This window comes from Aplidium turbinatum, chromosome 9 (assembly GCF_918807975.1).
Source record: "Aplidium turbinatum chromosome 9, kaAplTurb1.1, whole genome shotgun sequence".
Taxonomy (NCBI): Eukaryota; Metazoa; Chordata; class Ascidiacea; order Aplousobranchia; family Polyclinidae; genus Aplidium; species Aplidium turbinatum.
In genome coordinates this window covers 2,800,075-2,820,621 of record NC_137480.1, presented here as the reverse complement: position 1 = coordinate 2,820,621, position 20,547 = coordinate 2,800,075, and the positions used below count along the sequence as shown (strand labels likewise).

The 20,547-nt window shown below is 38.4% G+C and overlaps 1 protein-coding gene across 1 annotated transcript; it reads left to right on the top strand.

Annotated features, from left to right (window-relative positions):
* The first annotated feature begins 10,894 nt into the window (after positions 1–10,894).
* Positions 10,895–17,817, top strand: LOC145777436 (large ribosomal subunit protein mL45-like). The gene is made up of 10 exons (XM_082588808.1): positions 10,895–11,035; positions 11,934–12,035; positions 12,384–12,485; positions 13,274–13,376; positions 13,746–13,850; positions 14,073–14,142; positions 15,159–15,308; positions 16,228–16,395; positions 16,798–16,899; positions 17,373–17,817. The coding sequence occupies exons 1-10, from the start codon at positions 10,963–10,965 to the stop codon at positions 17,592–17,594; spliced, it is 1,197 nt and encodes a 398-aa protein (XP_082444934.1). The 5' UTR covers positions 10,895–10,962; the 3' UTR covers positions 17,595–17,817.
* Positions 17,818–20,547: the final 2,730 nt, after the last annotated feature.

The window sequence follows — 20,547 nt, the reverse complement described above, 5'->3', positions numbered from 1 at the left end:
AGGAGCAACTATTTGAAGTAGTGGGATTTGGCCTACTAATCTGACAATATAATTGTTTACAAAAAGGGCATTCGTTTATGTGATGTGTTTTATTGTGGACGGTAATACTCACTGCCAGGTTTTTTTTAAGGTTTGGTTTGGGTGACCGCTAAGTAGTTTTAAGAGACCGCAAGTGTTTCATTTAAATACCAAAAAATAGACATATTTGCTTAAGACATAGCGAGAAACTTACTTTTCTACTGTAGTTGCAAATCCAAATTTTGGGAAACCGCTGGAGCAATTTGGGGGACCGTTTCGTTCCCCCAAAACACCTTAAAAAAACACTGCTCACTGCTTTGCTCATGAACATTTATTTCCTGATTTTTTCTGCTTGAATACAGCCATGCATCAACTAACCTGCTGGACTGCAATGTGTGTATCAACTAACCTTAAGAGTGTATCAACTAACCTTTTCGAAAGGTTAGTTGATACATTATAGAATGTTGTATTCCAAGGTGCATAAACTGATTGCTATTTAAATGCAAGGAGCCAAACTTGGCGAAAAAGTAACCCTATAAATGAGCTTTCATATGCACCTAAAGTTGCGTCGCTACACCTAGCGTATCGTAAAAAAACGCATTTTATGTAAAATTTGTATCAACTAACCTGCCTTTGTCCTATCATTATTACGTCACAGTAGCTGCCTACGTGCGTTTGAGATATTGCAATGTATTCTGGTCATTCTTAAAATTGTTACTTGAGAGTTGGTCGCATATTTAACTGTTTTGCTTAGTGCTTGCCAGCTGGACGAAATTTCCGTTTTTATCCAAGTAATTTGCATTGTAGTGACAAGTTTAGTGGTGTATCGCGTTGCACCTCAATTTCGACAGCCTTGGGCTATTTTTACAGAAATACACTTTTTGAATAGACGTTTTCAAAAGAGTGTTTCTTTCGGTCATTGCATACAGACGAACGGATCCGGGAATCTTATATGTTGCAATTTTCCCACGAAGAGATTATGGTTTACCGTTGTAACCAAATGGATTGCAATATTTCAAACGCACGTAAGCAGCTTCTGTGACGTAATAATAATAAGCATTATGAAGCTATTCAAGCACTTGTTGGCTTTGGCTTACACCATATCTCGTAATTCAAGATTTAACGATTATGTAATGTTTCAACAGGTGTGACAAAGGTGATGCAATCTTTGCTTATTTCTAGCAATAGTCCATATGACGTAAGACGTCAGGTTCAGTAGACAACGGTTTTATGTGACGTTTGATTTGTACAGATATTGTCCGTAACAATTTGTTAAAAGTTATTGTTGATGAAATCATGGATTTGACGTCATAATGTAACGTCTTGCTTAAACGGAGAGAGAGCGAAACCTTTTATTTAAATATTATCAGAGAAAAACATTTGCACAGGGTTGAAAACAATCGACGTTCATCACCAGTCCCTACATATTTACGCGTTCTTCCGATGTTTATAAATTGTATGTTATTGTGATGAAAGCTTGTTGTACGCTTCGTGCTTAATGTGTAGACTGCCTTACTATTATACAGTAGGAGTAGAGTCTGATTGACGAACAAAGTTCTAACGAAGTTCCAACGGTTTATCTATACCAGTGGTTCTTAACCTTTTTTTCCCCAGCGCCCCTTTTCAGAGATTTCCATAGTCTGGCGCCCACCATAATATAAGGGCTGTCGCCTACTAATGACATTTTCTTCCAAGACTATAAGGCTAGCCTACAGCCAGTAGTAATTAGTTATTAGTTAGTAAGAAAAAACTAGTTTAAGCCGATGTTAGTTTTAATACTAAAAAATCAGCACAGATGTGCCTTAAGGCTCTTAACTTAAAAGTCTTAAGGCACATCTCTGCTGATTTTTTAGTAGTTAGTAAGAGTTACACTAATAACCATTATTGACTGACTATTATTATGACCAGTCCTTATGGTTTGCTTGCACTGCCTGCCCGCTGTCCCTGCCAAAAGCTGACCACAAAATGCCATTTACTTACTACAAGGAAAGGGAAACAATGCCCATTATCAACAACAAAGGCCATGCACAACACCATCCGACGTCCACGCTTGTCGGATGGTGTTGTGCATTGTGCTGTATAGGCCAACATAGAATGCTCTGAGAGAGAATCACTACTTCCCTTGTTAAACACAATCTCTATACTGTATATAGCTCCTCATCCTCGGTGGATTCTCGTACCCCCAGCAGAACTACTAAAGCAAGTTTGCAGTGAGGAAAATATCGTTACACCTTCTGAATGTAGCGCCCCCTATAACGCCCCTTGAATATTTCCGCCCCTCTAAAAGTTAACAGCGCCCACTAGGGGGCGGTAGCGCCCAGGTTAAGAACCACTGATCTATACCCATTCCCGGACGCGAATTTTTTGTCTCATTTGCATATTTCTGTAAGCGTAGCCATATATTGGTTACCGCGAGGGGCACGTAACTGTTTTTACAGATTTATTTTTTTCGAGCGGTTTTCAAAGTCAGCAGCCAATTTTCGCCATTCCGGTCCAAATCTAAACATTGAACTTAAAAAATAACGTAGCCTGAGACACAGTGACGTTCGGTGGCTTAAACCGTTGGGAAAGCAACTTGGAAATATGCTGCAGCAAGGTAGTAGGCACGAAGGGCGTAACCGTCGGGCGAAGCCCGAAGGCGTGTTGCCGAAGGCAACACTTCCAGCGGGGGGTCTGGGGGGCCTCCCCCAGAAATTTTTAAAAAACACTTCCAATTTGGTGCGCTCTGAGAGCATTTCCAAAACAAATCAAAAATAAAAATCTGTCAAATTGTGCTTCGCCTATGTCGTGATCATACATCCATTTAATGTTTAGAAGTCATGAACAATCTTAATTTTAACGTTGCAGGACCAAAATCCTGTGTTAGACATGGAATAATAGTTGTATAAATGTTTAATTCGTCATGAATGTTCATTCTCAGATATTCAGTTAAGCCTACACTACAAAAACTAACACTTAGGCCTAAACAATACAACCGCAAGCAATTTGTACAAAAAGCTGGATAAGTTTGCCTCCTGCGTATAGAAGCTTAACGAACTAAATATTGCATCCGCACCTGAACGTTCATTGGCGAAGTAACGTTATATCAACGCTGTAAAAAGGGCAAAGGCATGACTATGAAAGCTAGTACAGTAGGCTAAAGTACATGGCGAGGAGACATCAAAAAACTGCAACAGGCTTTTTGGCATTATGATGCTGTGCGTTTACCGTGACGAGATACCATTCTGACGAGTTAGTCTAGTCGCTCTAGCGAATGTACGCATTGACGTCACTGGGAAAGCACAACTAACCTACCATAACCATAACACATCTGATTGGCTAAGCAGCTGGTGACGTTTTGCAAAACGGGTGAGGATTGGTTAAAACGAAGGCGTTTTTTGACATTTTTGAATCTGGGAAAGCAAGTTTGATAGTTGCTTACCTGGAGCCTCAGTGATTGTTTCTGACAGAAGCGTTTGCGTCAATTGGCATTTATAGGCAAGACATGCGGTTTGGTGAGGACTTAGACTACTCACAAGTGTTACGAGTAATTCTAGTCACGAATACAGTAATTTTCAAGTTAAAATAGACGTGATAAAAATAATAAGTTAAACCTAGAATTCAGTCATTATATTTTGCATAGTTTTTGCTAAGGTAAGCACTGCTTTCCTTGCTTTCCCTCACCGATCGTCACTGCTGAGACACACCTAGTTTAGTTTTGTTTCAAAAAGTTAAGAAAAGAAATTGATTCTGGTCACTGTAAAAGTAACATTTTCCGAATTGATTAAGGATTGATCCTAACCCAACTCTAACCATTTTTTTAAAGCTTTTGTGCATTGCAAAATTTAATTTAAAGAAAAAAAATGGACTACGATAGGCGTCGAACCGTTGTCCTTACGAACATAAAGCAAAAGATGAAACCATTGAACCAAACACGCAAACGAAAAATGTTTGCATTCACCCGGTATTAATTCAAACTCTATGCGAAGTAGCCTAACAAAAAGTTCGTGGGAAAAAAATTTGTTTCCCGGACTAAGCTGGAAGGCTACTAAAGAGCAGGAGGTTTTTTGTTTCATCATCCAAGACACGTAGACCTTTCACTCCATTAGGCAGGCTGAAAATGTTGCAGTGGTTGATGATCCGGTCTGCTCCTCAACAGTCAGCACCACAATCACAAATAAACACTTTAATTGCCAAATTAAGATTGATTAACATTACATCAATAGATGGGAGAGTGTTGAACTCACAGATCTCACCAAAATCAGCACCTTCATAGGGATAGTGCAGGGATATCTAGAACAACGGGATTGCTGACTCTGTTTTGAAGTGGACAATAGGAGGGTAACTGCATCATTACTGCACAAACTAAAATGTGAATTTCTCAACATACAACCCATTTCTTGTTTTTAAAATGATGCTTGAAGATGAAATAATTTAAAAAAAGCAAAAAAAAAAAAATGAAAATGTGGCCGTTTTTCCCCAAACCGCCACCAAGTTGTGAAAAATACACAAATTTTAAACACAAATATTTTTAATACCACTTACTGGATAGTATAGCTTTGGTAGAGAGGTACTTTTTAAAAACCATAGACAGACAATCGATAACAACTTAATAACATTGAATTGCATAATTCAAAATTAATACAGAAATGAAATAGATACATAATTTCAAACGTTTTCGGCAAAACTTTCTGCCCTCTTCAGGAAAATATCTTAATTTATCTAAACAAAACAAAATTATTCGTGAAATGTTAATAATAAATGACTGAAATTCAATAAAACTGCACTGACCTGCGTACAAGCAACAACTGACGAACAAACACAAAAGGTGGTAGCAATCTGTCATAATTATGCGGGAGTGTGGTCATGAGACAAAATAGTGAGCGGACAACATAACATAAAATAAACGTAAGCTAATACAAATTCAACAAAAAAAAAACAAACTGGATTTGAATCTAATTTTAACAGACTGTTTATAAGTATCAAGACTGAAGCTCTATGGAAGGAAATGAAGATATTTTGAGAAAATAAAAAGTTATTCGAATTGTTGCATTTTTTCAAAATTTTTGATCCTCGGACATGAAACAAATGGGTGCCGACAGCATCATGGAAAAAATTTCTGAAATTCTTTGACCAGAGGCTTTGCATGTTTACTCTGTCTGATAGTGTTAAAAATTTGAAAGCGATTGGCAATTAAATGAAAGAGATATTTGGGATTAAAATTTGGTACTTGGTCAAAAATCACATTTTACGAAAAACAACAATAAACATTTTCAACACCTTAAAGCCTCCTTTATCATAAGTAGACCCTTTTTTTGCCTCTGCTTGGGTTTGTAATTTTTTCTTAAGTGCTTTTAATGTTTTTCTCTTGGCCTTGGATGTGTCAAAGCTTCTTTTTCTTGATTTGTCAAGTCAAAACTTGTCGAGTATTTGGCAGATCTCTGAATATGCAGAGATTTTGCCACTGTCTTGTTTACCTAATTTTTTTTGCTGAAGTAGAAAGTTGGTAAAAAGGGCTTTGATCTTCTGTTGTTGGATGGCTTTCTGGTGTTACAGGAAAGGTTACACTTGTGTTACAGTAACAGTTCATCAAGTCTACCACCATTGTTAGACTTACAACCAACCTTATCCAACTTTCTTTGTTTAGCAATACCACGAAATTGAATTTTTTTACTTCTTTTCGTGTTATTTTTATTTCCTATTTTTGATGACTAAAACTTGCCCAAAAGTGATGCAATAATCAATTAAATATAAAAACTAAAGCTGTGTTCAATACTCAATAGTCTTGGATGAGACTAACAGCAAAAGTTTGCTTTAAAATGATGATCTTAAGTTATAGACAATGCCAGCTATTAGTTGTTGCTATGGGCGTTGCTAGGGAAGATGCCTAGGAGTGCCCACTTTCAAGACCTTATTTTAGCTTCACAGCAAGGATATCTAAAAACGACGACTTCTCAACAGCGTAATTGACACGCGCTTTCACCTTTTTCATTTTCAGGCGTTAACAGCGCTGACCCTTCTAGTGTCCATCGCTTTATCGAAATTTGCAAAGTCAGCAATCCCGTTGTTCTAGATATCCCTGAGATAGTGTTGAACTCTTTTGCACCACGGCCAAAATTCACTATTTTTAATTAATACAAAAGTATTTACACAAGCAATCACGCTGAAATATTGTGGCAAGTTGCATTAAATACCACACAACCTCAAATGCATGCAAACTTTTGCGAAAAGTTTTAATAGAAAAAATTCTCGCCTTATTGCTGAACTCTCAAAAGTTTACTTTTTGACTCCAAAATGGAAAATCCTGTGTTTCTCTTAAACCGGAAGCTTTTGCAACACGAAACTTCATACAACTTAATTTGTTTTGAAGTAAATAAAATAGGCTACAACGCTGTATAATGGGTCCTGCATCTCCCTATGTTAAATGAAATATAGAAATGAAAATCAATAGTTAAATACACAATGATATGTTCTTCAAATAAATTAGCTTTGATTTGATTTGTTTATCATTAAAATTTATTTGGTGATAAGCGTTTGACCTCGGTTAATATTAGTCAGCCGCAAAAGCGACCTAGTAGTATTTTGAGACTTGGCATCAGGCCCGGATTTAGGGGGGGGCAGAGGGGGCAGTTGCCCCGGGCCCCCCGACTTTTGAAGGGCCCCCCTATGTGGAAAAAATGTGATTTTGTGTTATTTTTTCCTTTTGGCCTTTAAAGTTTCTGCAAAATGCTGTGCAGTACTGGACTGATGCTACTGAAAACGTAGAGGTGGTTTTTGCACGGAGGCCCCCCGATCTAAAAGTGCCCCGGGCCCAGTGTTGGGCGCGATAACTCATTTTTCAGTTAAGCGATAACGATAATCGATAAACGAAAAATGCCTAAAGCGATAACGATAAACAATAAATCAAAAAAAAGTTAAGCGATAACGATAAACGATAAATTATCGCCGATAATGTCCGATAACGATAATTTTTTTTTTCTTGATTAGCGCTGCCCCATCCCATGCAGCACGAACTGTTTTCATCAACATGCCGAAAAATCGAACATAATATACTGTAAAGGGACAAAACTTTTTATAAGTTGTGCATAAATAGAATTGCAATAGCGGTAGTGGGTATCGAATCTTCAACCTCTTGATCCAGAATCAAACCACTGAGGTAACCGCCGTAGTTGGATGCTTTTATCAATTGAGTTACACTGCCGCTTACGTGCAGTAGGCAAAATAATTAAATCAAATGAAAATACCATAATTAATTCCAAACTTTGTATTTTGCTTTCTGCTTAAAGGGCTGTTTACCAAAAACGCAAAATGCTTGAAAATTTATCAGTAATCTTAAGCGTTATAGGTAGCAAAAATGTGCATACTGTGAAATCCATCAAGCTTGTCAAATTAGTCGTGTTTGTTTAAGAACAATAACATAATTATCGTAATTTACTGATAATTTCAGATAATTTTTTTTTGTTTGAACACCATCATTAAAGCAATGGCAGAACGCTGAGTTGTTGAGATAAGAATTACAATGTAGGCACTGTATTAGTGGGAATAAAATATTTGGTTGGGGTAGGCTATGTCGCATAGGTAGGCTACAGTAAATGAGAAAGGTTATACTGTATTTAGCATAATTTTACCACGCAACTCGATCCGCCTATTGTCATGCAAAAACTACTACAAGATGCAAAAAATGTGATGTCTGTCTGCATGTCAAATGCTTCAAGCAATATCATATTCCGCAATGACTTGTTTCAGTGATGTTGTGTTACTTTGCTAATTTTCATCTTCATATTTTTTGAACTTTCATTTCAATAAAATGCTCGATGACATACAGTGGCGTAGCCAGAAAAAAAATTTGGAGGGGGGCCAAATATTTGATGAAATGATGAGAACGACAAAGTGTTTGATTAAGCCATCGCCACCTGATATGCAGTGGCGTATCCTAGTGGGTTGAACAAGGGAAGCAATAAAAGTGATGAGGGGTTAGAGCGTGCCGAAGGCACGCGTATTCTAGGGCGGTCCGGGGCATGCTCCCCCGGAAAATTTTTGCAAATTTACACTCAAATAATGGATTATAGCGCTTTCTGGAAACACTTTTAGGGTAATATTTGTATGAAATTTATTAGCAGAAAACCAGCTATTGACTTATTAAAGGTAGCTCTTACACACAAACGGGCAAAACTGCGGCTAAAATTAGAGAACCAAAAACTCAGCTACACAAAAACTAAAAACTACGGTACACAAAAACCCAACAGAGTAAGCCATTCTGAAACTGATCTACAAATTAGTTTAAAGAAACGTAAATCGCGTAAATTTTGCGCGATTTACGATTTGCAAAATTTATTGGTGTCTTTCTGTGTGTCTAAAACAAATCCTTGGGGGTGTTAATAGCCAGATGTCTTGGAAAACGTTATAAATTTCTACAAATTTTATTATATTTTCAACAAAGGGCTCAATATCGGAATCCAATTTTTGAAAATTTGGGGGGCCATGGCCCCTTTCGCCCCCCCCTGGCTACGCCTATGGATGAAAATAATGACATGACAAGACATGAACAAGACATTTCCCATTTATCACTTTGAGCGATAAGTAAAACGTAATAACGCTTACGCATTACGCACAAGAAACTTGTGAAATTTGATAACGGATTTGCCTAGCGTTTTATATATAGGACGGCTTTTTTCTCAAAAAGTACAAACACAATTAGGAAAAAAATAATTGTGATATGTTTTTTAGGTCATAATTATGCAATATTTAAATTTTCCGAATTTTTTTTTAAGTACTTTCACTTTCGGCACAAATGGGTTAACTTTTTAAGTTAAATGGCACTTATGCATTCGATTATTATTTTTGGATTAAAGTTATATCGCCAAGCTAGAAAAAAATCGATCTTACAGTCTATAACCGATCTTGTGTTGTTATTGTGTGTGAATTTTGTCTTTTAATCTGAATTTGTGACGTAACCGTACGTCTCAAGGCAAGTTCTTGCAATTTTAGTTAATCTACTCATCTAAAGATTTAATGCGCTTAAAACAGTAAGTTTCATGTTTTGACGAGAGAGATATTTTTTGACGAGAGAGATTATTTTTTTACGACAATTACTAAAAACTAACACTTCCAACGAAAAAAAAACACAAGAATACAATAGTTGATCGTGAGGTGGCGCGAAAGACCATGTTTTCGATGTAAAAGCGGCCTCGCATTGCGACACTTTCACAAACCACTTGCCAACTCCTTTCGCTTCGCTTCAAAGGAGTCTGTAGCCTACTGTCTGTGCGCTTACATTTTAATTGTATAATTCACTCGCGATTGCCCATTGCAGCAAAACAACAAGAGACTTGTTGCATGCCTTTCATTGCATTGCAATTTGCAACTCTAAAAATTATTGTGTTGTCAGGGCCGTCGCTGCAGGGGGGCGTGCCCCCTCCCCTGATAACGACCTGTGCACACACACTTCAGGCACTGAAGAAGAACTGGTTTTAATTTTAGTTTCATTAACTAGGTGGCTAGTAAAAATATTACTTTTCACGATCTTTCCACATGTGTGTTGATCCAAAATAAAATTTATCGGCGATTAATTATCGGCGATAATCAAATATTGCCTTTGGCGATAACGATAAACGATAATTGAAAAAATAATTGAGCGATAACGATAAGCGATAAAAATTTATCGCCGATAATTATCGTCGATGAATTATCGCCGATAGTGCCCATCACTGCCCGGGCCCCCCATCAGCTAAATCCGGCCCTGCTTGGCATTGACTTAGTTTGTTGGGTCTATGCTTGTACTTTCCAACGCTAGCAAATCTGGTAAAATTGAACAATAAATGAACAAATGGGAGACCTGTTAGTGCAGGTCTAACTGGTCTCCCATTTGTTCATTTGTTATTCATTTATTATTGGTGAGATATATGTTACATATTTATCGAGATCACGCATTGCAAAAGCTTGTGTGAGGAGCTGCATTTGAATAACAATTTCTCGTATGTTGTATGTTAAACGAGATACAAACATGAAAGTCAGTAGTTAAATATACAATGAAATGTTTTTTTTAATTAGCATTTAGGCCTACTTTAATTTGTTTATCTCATAAATTTATTTGGTGATAAGCAGTTCAGTTCAGTTCAGTTGTTTTTTTATTTCTGACCATCATATCAAAACAATACACATCAACATAGCAAAGGTCAAGAAAAAGGTAGAAGCGACAAAACGCGAACGTTAAAACGTGCTTGTGATCGAAGTAAGTTATTGAGTTGAAAAAAAATTGGCACGGTCGCAACACCTTCAGAAAACGGGGGCAGGTCAGGTCAGGTTTAAGCAATCGCAAAAAAGGAGCTATTAATAATTTGGAACTTGGAATTTATTTAATTCATTAAACCTATGTTTGTGCTTTTCAACGACAAAAAAAATTGTTAAATTTGAACAATAAATGAAATAATGGAAAGCAATACCGGGCAAGTTAGTACGGCAGCCGTGGCCGAGTGGTTAGCGCGTTGGGCTCGCAGTCGAGAGCCTGCATGTTCGACTCCAGCCACTCGCACTTGCTGTTGTTTCTCTGGGCAAGAAACTTTACGATAATTGCCTCTACCTGGTGATCGATTTCGAGTAATGGGTAGTACCAAATTTAAGTCATAAGTAAAGTAGACAACCGGAAACAGACATTGCTGTCGGTTGCAGCGTGGGTCAGGTGTATGTCGGAAGGCGTACACCGATGCATAGCGCTCAAGTCCGCTTTCCCGCAATGCAGGATAAAGATAAACAAACAAACAAACAAGTTGCAGGACTCTTTGTGGTGGCGATTTTTTCACCTCGTGTCTGCTCCGTTATAATAGTAAATAGTCGAATCCAAGATTGACGTATGATACGTCATTTTCACCTCACGTTGACCAACAGAGCAGAACGACTTTTAGACGAGCACCCCACTTTCTTCATGTGGCAGGACACACGTGAATTTCCATAGTTGGGCTGATCAATATGCTTGGAAATATTTTGAAGCAAGCATTTGTGAATGGAATTAAAGCGTTAGCTCCTATCAAAGTACCCCCAGGTTTGCGACTTACTGGATTGTTTAGATCAATGATTCTTAACCTGGGTTTGGTGCTGATGGATTTGACAATTAAGTTATCTGAATTTTAAAAATTAGTCTTTTATTAACAGTAAAATGTTGAATAGATTTTTATGACAAAATAAATGGTAATTTTTAGTAGGCTAGGTACCATTTCATTCATAAATATTTTCAGGTACGGTAGGCTATGCTACATTTGGTTGGCTTTTTAATCTTTATCCTCGGACAGACAAAGCCTTGATAGATTTTTCCTGGTGGCTTTGCATACTTGTAGAGGCTTTTAACGCAGGGCTGGTTACCGAGATTGGCAGAGTGAAGTGTTCGATTGTTGATGTTTTGTTGCTCGCAATTATTCCATTCATGAGGTGCCGCTGCATGGAGAGCAGTCCTTAGAATGTGTTGCCCACGTGCTCAAGAGTCGAACCAACATCGCTTGATCTTAAAGCTTCTTTGTTCACGAAGTGATGTAATCCTCAAACACGAAAGGCCATAATCATCACTATGTCACATCTAGGGAACGTGGTTTTGTGCTCTGCCATGGTGATTGTTGTGTCTATTGCTGAATTCATGCTACACTCAACTGCCGAGAAACACATGTTTTTGGGAAAAGTCTTCATGGCTAGTGTGGAGGCTACACCTGTATGGTTAGCGAAACACAATGCTCACTGTTATATAGTGAGTAGTCAGGTAGTGCTGACGCCAGGAAGATCACTCCTTCTCAACAGTGCATATTCTTGGCGACAGTTAGTTAGTTTAGTTGTTTTCTTTCCACAAAGGTAAGGTAAGGTCCTAGCCTTATGGGAAAAACATGTGTCTATCGCTGAATTCATGCTATGCTAGATTGCCGAGAAACACATTAATAAGCTATGTTCTTTCACAGGAGCTTCTGTTGTGTCCATACAAGTGCGCTATGCCAGACCAAAGGTTTCCGATGAACACTTGGGAAGAAACCCTAAGAATGCCGAAGAAATGCAGAAGTTAGGTACGGTATTATAAGGTTGCTCTTTATTAATGGTACTACAGTTTGCAGAAAGATAGCCTATTTGCATTCATCCTTTTTTTTTATAAAATACGTAATACTTAATACTGAGTGAGACTGTTCACCAGACAATTAATTATAAAATGTAATTTTCTGGTGGTCATTTGGTGGTAGATTAGCCTGCAGAGACCAGAAAAATGCAAGAAAACATTAGGCATCATATTTTCTATGTAGGTGATAGCCTACTGTAATTGGATCAATATGATTAATCACACATGTTACAATCCTCGATTGCATTTGTTATGTTATGGTATCAAAATCAAAAAGAATGTAACACTAAATTTTGTGTAGGTCTGTCAGAGTATGCCAAGAAATATCGCCAATATGCCCAATACAACTATGAAGAATGGAGATATCCACAGAAGCAAAGAGCTATTGATATTTCCTGCACACGTAAATATGCTATCATCAAATATATGTATATACAGTATTGCATTATTGCAACATAGTTTGGTAGTTTACAACTCAAAATAACCAACAATTTTAGTTTGTCAGATTTACTGTCTTTTCACTGCAAAACATTCTGTTTATCTAAACGTAATGTTGATAAAAAGGAAGTCAACAATCTCCTGTTTGGTGTTTTATATTGTACTGTTGAGAATGAGTTGTTACATTTTTGGTGGCTGAAATTTGTTACATAGCAGCATAATCTAAAAATGTAACTGATCAGCCAAAAACATATAATAATTTGTCTTTTTGTGCCCAGACTCAGTCAGGATGGCTGACTGTTTATGGCAAAATCCCAAATGGAAAAGCGGCCATGTGTTGTGTTGAGAACAGGTTTTATTGCATTAAAATTATGAAGAGAGAAATACAATTTTGCGGTTGTGTGCCTAGTTTTGCAGTAACTTTGTTAATTTGGACAACACCATGAGTAATTGAGTATGCTTCCCGGGTTGTTTCTGTTTGAACGGTGCAGACAACGTATGTTCACTAAAATGACGTATGCCGAGTTCAACTTTAGCTTATTTTGTGCTGGTTACAAATTTGCCTAGAAATTAGTCAGTGAACACTACTTAACTTTTACAGCTCCCCGTGTGAGTTTTTTTTAAAACTAGGCTATCTGTTTTAGGCTTAACTTTACACTCCAGTGCTAAAATTAAATATAGATTTCCCCACATATTTGATGCTTATATATGAAACTCCTAGTGAAATGTTTCTGTATTGCTGATTTGTCACAGGTGATGTTGTGGACCCTTATGTAGAGGACTCTCCATCAGGCGTCACCAGCCTAATTAAATCACCTCGAGCAAAACTAACTGAAACAAAGAATGATTTTATGAGGTGATTTAAATTAGATGCCATTCTATTTCTACAGCTTTTTTGTTTAATTTTGCTTCTACTACAAGCAGCTCAGAGACAACAATGTGTAACAAATACCAGAATCCTTGCATTGAGGCTAAAATTATTTGTATGGGTTCAATTAAATGTCAATGTAGCAGTTGAAAGGGCATTAGTGGTTTGTTATAACGTTACGCGAGAAGCATCGTTCGCTAATGTTTGGTCACCGCCGCTTTGTTGGTTGAGAGTACATTGGAACAACTGCAGGGATGCTGAAACTTTTTATGTTGTCATATTTTTGATGTGGTCCTGTGTAGCTTTGAACTCTAGACTCATTGGATGCTTTCATATTTCTCACTTACTTTTCTTCAGTGCCCGCGTATTGAAGAAGAGAGTTCGGGAATTCCACAGAAAGAGGTTTCCTGCTGAAGCCCAGGACATCTACATCACTGTACACAACTTACTGAACTCGGAGAAGTGAGGATATTGGGCTCTGCTTTTAATATAAATTTTGTATTTGTTCGTTATACCAGCAGTATTTTTCACTTTATCCAATTGATTGTGTTGGTTATTTTGTAGTTACAAAAATATCAAAAAAGCTTGTTGTCTATGTTGATTAAGCCACTCGTGGCTTAACCATGGATGATTGCATGCCGATAGTTATGTGATTCTTACCTGACCATCCCTTTTACTTCACAGTTGGACAATTGTAAAGAAAGAGGACACCGCCGAAAAGTTGGACAAGCTTGTCACTGAGCACGCGTACGCGGTAGGTATGTTCAGATGGCTTGCATTGACTCCACAGCTCATGTCTTGTGACGCTTTCTGTGAATTAGTGAATGAGCGTCATAACCGAGTAGACGTGCAACGCGACGCGTTTGGCCTGAGTGAGACCTTTCAACAATGGATTGGAGCTTACTTCGGCTACTTCGAGCTTACGTCGGCTGCGTAGCCGAGTGGTGAGAACGTCTGCGCGACGTTCGAAAGGACGTGGGTTCGACACCGCTCCAGAGCACGCGGCTGTGTCTCGGCGAAAGACACTTAAAGGCAAGCCAAAATAAGGGGAGCAGCTGACTCGAAGACTATATGTCACTTCGCTGCTTCCTGTCGTCTGTTGTATCGCATCTGTGATCGCAGTGTACTGTATGTTATCGCAATGGGCGCAAATAAAAGCATGATTATTATTATTATTATTATTACTCTCGTCCTCTTTGTGAAATAATACATTACTTACTTTTTCCTCTCCTTCAACCGCACTGCAGTATATGATTTCGAAATGTTGTTTTGTGCCTTATATGTAAGACAACTTGTTTTTTGTTTGTTTTATTATCTTTATCCTGCATTGCGGGAAAGCGGACTTGAGCGCTATGCATCGGTGTACGCCTTCCGACGTACACCTGACCCACGCTGCAGCCGACTGCAATGTCTGTTTCCGGTTGTCTACTCTACTTATGACTTAAATTTGGTACTACCCATTACTTGAAATCGATCACTGGGTAGAGGCAATTATCGTAAAGTTTCTTGCCCAGAGAAACAACAGCAACTGCGAGTGGCTGGAGTCAAACATGCAGGCTCTCGACTGCGAGCCCAACGCGCTAACCACTCGGCCACTGCTGCCGACATACTTGCATGTTTTTGCTTTGAGTTTTGCATTCATCGGATGAGTGCTGCGACTATTGCTTGGAAAGATAATAATCCTGATGAACACCCAAACTTTTCTGTGTTCAATGATGCAGTAATTCCTTTAGATTTTAGACGGTTGGTAACAATTTAATCCATTTTCAGGATATGGTGAAAGGGTTAGATTCGAAGACATTACGTTGGAAGTATGTTGAAACTATCGAGCCTCCTCGTGTGATGAAGATACGATGCCCAGCCTTGCTCGCGGAGGAGAATTATTATGGCCAAGTGACTGTGCGGTTCCATTCAAAGCAGGTCAGAACGAAACTTGTCTATGTCTATTCCCAGAGTTCATCATCCATTAAACTTATTGATGGTTGTGGTTATCTTGCGCTTACATTGACATCTTCTACTTTTGCCCCGCACCGAACGTACTCGTCGTGGCAAGTTGTGCAATTTGAAGCTTGTGTTATGAGAAGATTAACTTCGATAAGCATTAAAATACAGTAGAATTCGCCTATTACGTCACATTTCGCTCGGTCCCGGCAGAATTTCTATCTTTTACGTACATTGTAGTTCGGCTACAACAGCATCGCCTATAACGTCAATTCGCATGTAACAGCACCCTTTATTGGTCCTCAGACGTCTTTTGTTCGTTTATGACGTCACTTTAAGCCATCACCTTTACCACGAACGGTCAGTCTTTTAATCCAGTTAGCGCTGCTGCTTGCAAAATGTCTTCTCTTTATTTTGCTACGTCGTTCTCAGCAGGGACTTTAACTGAATTAACTTTTTTCCCGCGTGAAAAACTATCACCTGCAGAAAGCAGCTCTACAGCTGTGTCAAATCCGAAACAGCTCAAGATCAATGCTTTTTTTGCTAATAAACAATGAACTTCTCTACTACTGTATGTAACGAGCTGTATTGCGCAAATTTCCTGTACCTTTCGCTGTAGGTTATTTTTTTTAAACAATTTCTTTATTTACTGTATTTTCTGCGTGCCTTTTGTCAGTTTGGTGGTAGCCTACACAGTAACCCTGATTGGATTATACACCCCTTTCTTTAATCAAAAGACAGTTGTGGAATAGTTTGCGGTAGTTCGTCTATAACATCAATTCGGCTATAACGTCAGTTTTTGCAAATCCCCTAGAGGTGCCGTTATAGGCGAATTCTACTGTAATGTAAATAAAAAATATTGTGATTAAAAGTTGTCTGACAGCCTTGTATGATGCAGACGTTGGCCATCTACGATCGGTTCGGTCGCATCATGCTCGGATCCGAAGACACACCTAGAAACGTGTTGGAATATGTCGTGTTCGAACGACACATTGCGAATCCGTTGGGTGTGTGGCGCATTCATGCAAAGATTCCGGCCAATCAATACAGGGAGCCATTGAGACGGGTGAGATGCGTGTTGATTGTTGCAAGTCACTTCATCATCATGTGCTTTGCTTCTTGCAACGTTGGAGTTTGTTTCACAATATATAACGACATTTCAGACTTGCAATTTGGAAGCTATATTGTTTGGCTGGGCCACTATTGTGCATTGGTGACATTATCTTGCTGATAAAACTTTACTTATATTTATTTAATTTTTTTACCACTGGTAAACACGATTTTGTTACATGGAGGTTGGAGAACTACAGTAGAGTGACGTTTAGTCGCCTGAATCATCTCCAGTTTCTATCACGCCGTGTTGCTGTACATAGAAGACTATTAATTTACCAAATTTGCAAGGTTAGTGATGCGTTTATCATTCTACCAATATTTGGCGAACCAAGTGACCGTCCTCTGTGCATTGCAGACTGTGGCAGTCATCAAACCCAAACCTGAACGAATAGATTCCCAGGAATGGCACGCCAAGGAAGAGGAGGAATGCAGCTTCAAGTGGTATCCTCTTCGTCATGTAAGGAATTTATCCGCTCTTAAACAGGAGTCTAACATTAGTGGTTTCATTGGTGTAACTCTTGATAGTTAAGTCACTATTTGAAAGTGTTTCCCCATTAATGCACATTGCACAATCTTGTAACCACCAGGTAGTCCAAGATAAAGTGACCAACAGTTTACTTCATATTTTTGCAATTTAGGCAAATCGCTGTATCCTGATAGGCGAAAAAGGGAAGCAACTGTTTGAGCGAATGTACATTAACCGAGGTTACAATTTCCCTAAAACTTTTATTTTACTAAACCAGTTTCACTGTACAGATGAAGCACAACCAGAGACGGTATTGGAACGCAGATGATATTGATTATTATTGCGCGAATGAACGGCGATACTCGTTAGCATTCTAATATTTAGAAATCTAGTTTCATCGCCACTTCTAGAAAATACTGTAGTTCAACGAGTGCGAAGCTTATATATGTTTTCTGCATTCTCAGACATTGATGGAGAGGATTGAACAGATGAAGCGCGTGAGGATGGGAAACAGATACTGGAGAAAAAAAAGAAAGTACAAAGTTTTCAACATCAAGCACGCAAAGTCTCCCATCATGAAGAGACAATCGAGGAAGTTGGCTGGAATGAAAAAAGAGCAAGTTTTGAAGATGAGAGAGATTGGACAGTTACCCACTCCTCCTAAGTTTCCAGGAAGAGAAGATTAATCTCCGGTGTGTCCTATGCCGACTTAGTGCAAGAGAGCATGCCACTGACGGAAAAGCCACATCCATCCCCGCTTTGGTTCAATGTGGAAGCATTGTAGGAAAGTATGAACAGAATTATCAAATGTTTTGCATTAATGCAATGAATGATGGTTGAGTTTGCAGGTAGAACTTTGCTCTGTTTCCTGCAGACGTGTGTTATTTCAAATAAAATATTAAATGCTGTTTCAAATTGTGTCACTTCATCTTGTCCGTTGCCACGTGGATGCGCACCAGCATCCACGATAATACTATCGCAGTCCCACCGAACATAGAGCCTGTGAGAGTGGTCGGTTTGATCGTGGCTGGCTTCACTGGGGTAGGTCGTCCACCTCTTAGTAGGATGTGTTCCCGATGAGGTATCGTTAGTTTCCGTTTTCACATTGTAATATAGTTCAGGCCCTTAGGGGAATCTTTAGGCTAAACGTGTTACACGTTGTTTTTTTGCATATTTTTGCAGTTGGTCAACCCAACTTTGATTTTAGTGGGTGCCGCAACTTTTTGGGTCACGTGATCACCCCCAAATCGGGGATTTCCCCAAAAATCACGTTTCAGCTGTTTTTACGCCATTTTGTGCAATTGCATATTTGATTTTTGCGTATTTTAACTTAAAAAATACACACAAATAAGTGAGACAAAACAAACACAAAATAGTTTGATTGATGACGTCATCATTTTGTTTTGCTTTTTTAACCTATTTTGGTCGTTTGCTGTTGGTTTTAGTTGGAGTACCGGTTACTAATACCATTTCACAATTCCCTAAAGTGATGATTGCATCGTCATGATTGCATCTTTTATGACGTCATCATTACATTATTAAGACGAGACAACTTGAAATTTAGGAACCAAACTCCAAAGGTAAGTTTATTCTGAAAAAAGCGATCAAATACTATCATAAATTTTGCAAAGGCTTAAGATTTTGCAATTGCAAGCGATAACAACAATACCAGTACAGTATGACGCAATAATGACGTCATCGTCAAAACAAATCACAAACACAATTATGACGTCATTTATGATGCAATGCAGACGTCATATTTGAAAAGGGAATTGTTTTAGCACTGGTAATTTATTGTATTATTGTAACCAAAAAAGTCATACCAACAACAAACAAGCGACTACAACAAGCAAAAATGATGTTATGACGTCATTGATGACATAATTTTGTTTGATTTTTGTCTCGTGTATTTTGTAGTGGCAGTTAGTCCAAATATATAAAAAAATAACGTATTTAATTGCATAGAAATGCCGTGAAAAGAGCTCAAAATTGATTTGGGGGGAATCCCCGATTTGGAGGTGATCACGTGACCCAAAAAGTTGCGGCACCCACTAAAATTGAAGTTAGATTCATCAACAACAAAAAATTGCGAAAAAACAACGTGTAACACGTTTAGCCTAAAGATGCTCATTTTTGCCCCTAAGGACCTGAACTAATAAGTAGGTTTGTGATGTTCAGAAATTAAGAAAAGGAAAGCAGCAAAATGAATTAATCAAAAACGGGAAATAATAAAGAAGAAAAAAGGAATAATAAAGCGAAAGAACTGTAGCGGACGTAGTATAGTCCAGACTATCCACTCATACCTAGCTGTGAATATTTCACCTACAGCAACATTCCAAACGTAAGTACATAAACATAACGTAGGTTAATAAAATTCGGTGGACAAGAACACTCACTCCCACAAAGATAACTTACTATTATACTAAAGTTTAAAAAAATATTTGAAAAGTTAGTGTTACGTTTTGAAAATGTTTACGATATAAATTTTGATTAACACTCGATCCTCATGCAATTAACCTTCTCACATTGGATCTTTTTTGAGTTTGTTGTTGAAACAACACGCCTTGAGTCTATGCAGCATTGGAGGACAGTCAACACCACAATGGTGTGGACTGAGGAGACTGAACCGCTTATACGACAGGTTCTTTCGTTGACTACTTTGGTTGCAAGTTTCTATTTTGACTCTAGTACTAGTCGGCAGCCAGAGTCTTTTATTTTCAGTTTGGTCTACCAATTATGCTAATTGTTGGTGGGTTACAAAAGAAACCTTGTGGAAATCCTTTCACGGGATCAAGACACTTCATGCTCTTGTGAGGGAACAGACCAAATATTTCCGCGCTTGAACTGGTTCGATATTTTCAGAACTATTAAAAATTGAATTTGAGTGAAAAAAGTAAACATTTGTCATTTATAATAATTTCCCTAACCTTTATAAGCCAAGGACTGTTTCTGTACTTGTCACTACCAGAAACAGACAGAGAGTTGCCGCGTTTAAGGTGCTGATATGTAGTGATCTATTAATTGATGCGTGATAAAGAGAACTGACACTATCAGCAGTGCTGCCAATCGCTCCGTGACCCAGAAACTTCGTCACTACACAACCACGGCATTTTGTAGCATCAAATGAGTCGAATTGTCATTGGAACTAAGTTACTTTGTCCGGCTCAACGAAGCTGCGCTGGTTTGGCTCTCGGAATGTTCGCTTGAGCAATGTATTTCCCTTTCAGGACTGCTCTCCTTTCAGCAGCACCTAGTGGATAGAATAGCTTACAGGCAACAATTTTGGAAACTTTACTACGCCTATCTCTGCAACTGCGTTGCGGCAGTGGTTCAAGCCTCTGCAAGTATACAAAATATAGGTATCTCTTTTTAGCTTATCCACCACACTCGAAAGGTAGTTTTTTTTGACTCGATAATATATTGTGTAGCTTTAGGCCTAGCTTAGTAGGCTATTCAAGTTATTTGTTTTTAAAGCTTGTGGCCGAAAAGATGGAGTAATCAGTAGGCTATCAACTTCCGCCACCCTTTGAGCCAGATGCGCTGATGTCGTTGAAAACTGAATGGCGATCAAAGTATCCGAACTAGCTCTTAAGACTGCCGAGATAAGCGTGCCGCAGGCATGCGTATTCCAGGGGACCT

Bases quoted from the DNA above. Each gene is read 5' to 3' on its own strand.
- LOC145777436 (XM_082588808.1), top strand. From the start codon at position 10,963: ATGCTTGGAAATATTTTGAAGCAAGCATTTGTGAATGGAATTAAAGCG. The intron at 13,377-13,745 runs GTGATTTAAATT...ACTTTTCTTCAG, and splicing joins ACAAAGAATGATTTTATGAG to TGCCCGCGTATTGAAGAAGA. The intron at 16,900-17,372 runs GTAAGGAATTTA...CTGCATTCTCAG, and splicing joins AGTGGTATCCTCTTCGTCAT to ACATTGATGGAGAGGATTGA.